General features: G+C 31.0%; 1 protein-coding gene across 1 annotated transcript; it reads right to left on the bottom strand.

Annotated features, from left to right (window-relative positions):
- Positions 1-1,575: 1,575 nt before the first annotated feature.
- LOC132043620 (acetyl-CoA-benzylalcohol acetyltransferase-like) lies at positions 1,576-4,567 on the bottom strand. Its single transcript, XM_059434093.1, has 3 exons — positions 4,050-4,567; positions 3,210-3,502; positions 1,576-2,497 (listed from the first exon to the last, which is right to left on the bottom strand). Exons 1-3 carry the CDS (start codon positions 4,389-4,391, stop codon positions 1,771-1,773), a joined length of 1,362 nt encoding a protein of 453 aa, XP_059290076.1. The 5' UTR covers positions 4,392-4,567; the 3' UTR covers positions 1,576-1,770.
- Positions 4,568-5,514: the final 947 nt, after the last annotated feature.

Genomic DNA, 5,514 nt, shown 5'->3' with positions numbered 1-5,514 from the left:
TATTCATATTCAAATATTTTAATGTTAATACACATCTTTATATCCAGAGGTGAATTTTGATTCATATACGTCTTAATATTAATAAAAATAAATGAGTTCTTTGTCACATTGTGAATTATATAAGTTACTTTGTTACTCCCTCTGCTTCATAATAAGTGATATTTTTAACTTGGGCACACCGTTTAAGAAAACTACTCACTCCTAGGAAGTAAGAAGTGTGTTTACTAATTTTACCCTTAATAAATCCCTTGAAAAATACTCCCTCTTTTTCATTGTAACAGTCGTTTAGTTTTTTTTCAAGTCCATTAAGAAAATAATAAATATAAGGTAAAGTTTACTAAGTTACCCATATTTAATAAAGGTAGACTTATTTTTCTCTTAAATATTGTGTATACTATAATTGGAGGCAATTGTCAACTTTAGTATTCTGTATTCTTAAAGTGACAATTATTTTGGGATAACCTTTTTAGCTGATAGTTAAAATAGGATGAATTGAGTAATTCTTTAATAATTTTTTGATTATGTAAAACTTCAATAATATAAATAAGGGTAAAATTTCAACGAAAAAAATCAATATACTATGTAAAACAACTTATTTTAAATTAAAATAAAAAAATAAAACTTCATTTATTATGAAATGAAGGTAAAATTTAATTATTGAATCTGTCCATGCATGTGATCTCCTCCCTCTCCCTTAATTACGGCAGACACAAAGTCTTCTCCCCATTTCCAAGAAATAATTTTGCAGCTAAAAGATTTGGTAATCAATCTCTGAGATGAAATAAATGAAAGAACGTGCTACACTGTTGCCCCATTTAAGATCCCATGATATTTTATTCGCCACACTAAGGCGCTGATGTTATTTCAATTTTTAAGATATTTTATATCATTATTTTTATATTTAATCTAATCAAAGTCGATGCACTAGAAACTTCCCAACTACTCCACTACTCTTACTTTTTAACAACCCAAAGGTTTAATATTAAGAACTTCTTTGACAAACTTTATCATTACTATGATTTAAACACTATTCTTTTTTTTCATGAATAAATTCAAAATTACTTTCAAGAACGAAATTAATAATAATATGATATTTTGAGAGTTATAAAACTAAGACATGAATCAACAAGTGAAGATAAAAATTTCAGCAATAAAAATGTGATATTTTGATAGATGTAGAACTGAGACGAAAATCAATAACAAGTGAAGATGTAAAATTTCTATGATATATTTTTTTTAAAAATATTCAAGTGATAATCACCCTCACGGAATTCTTAATAAGAAAATATGCAGTATTATGACTGGGTATTTGAGTTATTCACAATCCTCTCTTTTCTATAGATGAATAACACGTTTATCATTCATTTGTTAAGAATTTCGAGGGCCAATAATATTAGTAAGATTTGGCACGTGATTTTCGTAGGAACAGTTGAGCGAGCCTCGAGTGTTGAAAGTAAAACATATTTCAAGCACAGAGTCAGAAACCTAAGCCCCAAGCTGAGCTCCAGGACGTTTTACAAGTGCCCTGCTCTGCTATGGGACGTGTTTGGAAAAAGCTCTATAAAACACTGAAAGTAGCAAATGAGTAGATTTTTTAACGTTAATTAATGCAGGAAAAAGGGATACATTCGTAATAGCAAACACTTTATCAATCCAAATTACTCCAGAAAACAAACACAGAAATACCTCTTCGGGATTTGAACAATTCATTTATTTTGGATAAAAGGAAAAACCCCCAAAAATTCATTTATTTTGGACCGGAGGAAGTATCTAGACGAAGTGCTCGATGAAAGCCTTAAGATCGAGGTCGGATTCAAATAACTGCAAGTGCCTTTCATCCAAGTCGACTTGTAGGCCAACACCAGTACGACAAACCGTATCGTGCAACCAAAACATATTCATATCTTTCAATCCAAAAAACATCAAGCATGGTTTTCCCAAACCAAAATCAGCATCTTGCATAGGAAACCTGCACAAACTTGAACACGTAAATTTGTCAATGTCATCGTTGCCTCCCCATTCTGGTGCTTGAAAACTTTCATTATATAAGTTCGCAACGTGTGAAACTATCTCGTCTGGTGAAGCCTCGGAACATGAAGCAACAACTTTCGTCACTGCATCCCTGATCAATTTTACAAGATGTTGTAACTCCATTTGTGTCTCCCCGGGTATGAATTTCACTGGAACATCAATTACCAAATTCCCCACAGATTTGTTTATTTCAGGTAAGTTAACTTTAGAGCGCAAGTTCAGCGGAAAGCCCATCATAGAAGGTCTCAAGTTCCCATTTATTGCTTCTGAAGCACGGATTAAAGCTCTCCATAACAGTGCTGAGATCATCTCAACTCTTGAAGGTTTAAAATCCAAAGCACCTGAATCAATGAAGCTTGCAAATTTCTCTTTGAGCTTCAAGATAGCAGCCTCTTTGATAACAAACCTCTTGGAGAGAAATTTATCTTCTTTGCTTCCTTCTTGTGGAATAGGAGGCTTGAAGTACCTGTCAGGATCGAAATAAACAGGTCAAAAAGCTAACAAAGTAAATCTTGGACAATCATAAATCAGACAATGAAAGAGAAATACACCAAAAGAGACATAAAAATTTAATGTAATTCACTTAGTTGTTCTACATCCACAAGCGAAGATGAGTAATCTACTATATAAAACAGAGCACAAAATATCGAGGGTCACAAGTGGCAGGGTAACACCCTTGGCACACAAATTCTTCCTACTAAACAAAACTCCCTTAAAGCTACATTGTGGATGCTACGGAGTGAGCAGTGCCTGCTCTACCCTAAAGCAAGTCAAGCACTTGCTTTAGGGCCCCAATAACTTAAGGCCTCAAAATTAATTCTATGATATATAAAAAAATAAATTTTAAATTAATTTTATCAGTATATAGATATAGTAAATTATATTTATATTAATGTCTAATAAATTCTTCTCTCTCAGTAATTAATACTAATTTTATATTCAAGTTTTAATTTTTTTCATGTTCAGACATAACTTTACTTTCTAATACCCTTTTTCAAGTTAACTTCAAATACTATATTTTTCAAATATCATCAAACTTATATCCAATTTCCTACTTAATCACTTACAACCCTTAACTCATCTATTTTTTTGCACATAAACTAGATTTTTTCTAAGTCACACAAGAAAGGAAAACTCAACTATGATAAGAAAATCAAGGCAGACACCTAAAACAGTACCTTGATAAGTCTCTTGTTGGGAAAACATCACCCGCATTGAAGCTTAAATAATTGTTGATCTTGTCGATAGGAGTCCCCAATCTACACGCATTAGCCCACTCAAACATAGTGGACATGGTTGTGAAACCGTCCATTACAGGATGCGAGATACTAATTGCTACAGCCATGGCACCACATTCAAACTTCGTTATTTGGACCGTGAAAATTGGTGCTGTGAACAGATTGGTATCATCCACACCCTTGATGTCGTGTGGCCAGAGTTGGACCGTCAGCTCATGTCCATCACGTGCAACCTAGTAGGAAAGATTGAAAAAAATCCTCATAAACTTTCCTTATTTCTTTCTTATTACAATTTCTAGATTATTATATATTTTCTCCGTCTCAGTTCATGTGATATAATTTAATTAGGCACGAAATTTAAGAAGTAAATGAAGACTTTTGTAACGGATTATCTAAAATAAGTCCTAGATAGTGAAAAAAAAATGCGTTAAGTTAAATTATTTCTCAATATAAATTAAAAAGGAAATTGTATGACAAAAATTGAGACAAAAAGATTAATACTCCCTCGTTCATTTTTATTTATTCACTGTATTAAAAATAGATGTCTATTTTCATTTGTCCACTTCAAAAAATAAGACGTAATATCTCTTATCATTTTACAAAAAATGCATTTCCCAAGACATTAAATTTATTATATTCAAAGGGTGATATAGTAAACTTTCCGTTCTATTTTTGACTCTTAACCGGCGTGTCAAGTCAACGGATGATAAGTGAAAGTGAACGGAGGTAATGATATTTTAACTTCCATCTATAGAAAAGAAATATAACGAGATAGATTACTTGTTCGAGGAAATAGTCCAGCTTGCAATTGACTTTTGCTTTCGTATAAGGAACACCTTGATCAAGGCAAAGAACCGAACACCCATCTTCAGCATACCTTCCAGCAGCTGGGTGAACACGTGTTAATATCTTAGAAAAAGAGTGTTCAAGCCGCTCATCCATCTCAGCATCGTTGATAGAGTTGTTGTTGTTGCAAGGAGGATAGAGAAGAACTAAAGGGACAAGTTCTTTGTTAGCTATTTGGTCAAAGAATGAAAGTTTGTAACATTGAAGGTGAGGAGGAGTTGGGGAAGATGGTTTTATGAGCTTTGTGGATAAGATCTCTACATGTATGCTATCCATTGATGAGATAAAATGGATTGAAGGAAAGAAAGGAAAGAACTGAACTAAGCTGAATGAACTGTTTGCTTAAATGGAGTGCCCATTTTATATATATAACATTAATATATACACTATATACTAGGGACACGGGCTCAAGCACAAGTTAGGTGTAAAGTTTGAATTCTCCTAAACCAAAGAGCGAGGCTAAGCGATCACTCGATAGGTGTAAAGTAAATTACCATACTAAAAATACTTTTCTCATGTGCCAATGTTAGGTAGGGGTATATATATTTTTAAATAATTTTCCTAGGAAGTTAAAGTTTAGTTTATTTAAATGATATTTTTGAGAAGCAATTAATATTTGGTTAAATTTTTAAAATGTGTTTTTAAGTATATTTTTCTCAAAAGTATTTTTAAAAAAAATAATTTTGTGTAAAAGCTATTTTTTTAGTTTTTAAAAAACTGCTTCTATTACTCTTCAAAATCACTTATTTTATCCCAAAAGCGTGATCAAACACCTCACTTTTTTAAAATAAACATTTATTGAAAAAATAAATATTTTCGGAGGAAAAATAAACTTCGCCAAATAGGTTATAAACCTCTTTTAAAAACACATAGTAAAAGTAAAAATTGATACTAATACATAAATAGCTTCCATTTGACAAATATTTCTTTTTTATAAGAAATCTTTATTTTGACTCATAATGATTTTAATAAGTAAATATAAAAAAATCTTTTCAGAGTTATTTTCTTCTTTTTTAATTGTAAAGTAGTATTTTCACTATTTCAATTTATTTATCTGGTTTTGACTTGACATGCTGTTTAAGAAAGTTAATATTTCCTCCATTTTAATTTATGTGAACTTATTTTCTTATTAGTCAGTGCAAAAAAGAACCGTCCCTTTCTATATTTGGAAATAATTTACTTTTATGCAGTGATTTATAGTCATACAAAATATATGTGACTCATTTAACACCACAAATTTAAAAGTCTTTTCTTATTTCTTAAACTTCATGTCCAGTCAAATAAGTTTATATAAATTGAAATGGAGAGAGTAATATTTTTGAATCATATGATTTTTAATTAAATGTATGCATAATATTTTAAACATGATGTGCGTAAAAATAAAACTATGCAATTGCAA

This window comes from Lycium ferocissimum, unplaced genomic scaffold, assembly GCF_029784015.1.
Source record: "Lycium ferocissimum isolate CSIRO_LF1 unplaced genomic scaffold, AGI_CSIRO_Lferr_CH_V1 ctg2601, whole genome shotgun sequence".
NCBI classification, from domain to species: domain Eukaryota; kingdom Viridiplantae; phylum Streptophyta; class Magnoliopsida; order Solanales; family Solanaceae; genus Lycium; species Lycium ferocissimum.
The sequence above is the reverse complement of the archived record's forward strand: the minus strand, read 5'-3'. Positions and strand labels throughout refer to the sequence as shown.

Excerpts from the sequence above, each read along its gene's own strand:
- LOC132043620 (XM_059434093.1), bottom strand. The coding sequence starts at position 4,391 with ATGGATAGCATACATGTAGAGATCTTATCCACAAAGCTCATAAAACCA. Across the intron at positions 3,503-4,049 it reads TGGACTATTTCCTCGAACAA|GTTGCACGTGATGGACATGA; the intron begins GTAATCTATCTC and ends CTTTCCTACTAG. Across the intron at positions 2,498-3,209 it reads CCAACAAGAGACTTATCAAG|GTACTTCAAGCCTCCTATTC; the intron begins GTACTGTTTTAG and ends CGATCCTGACAG.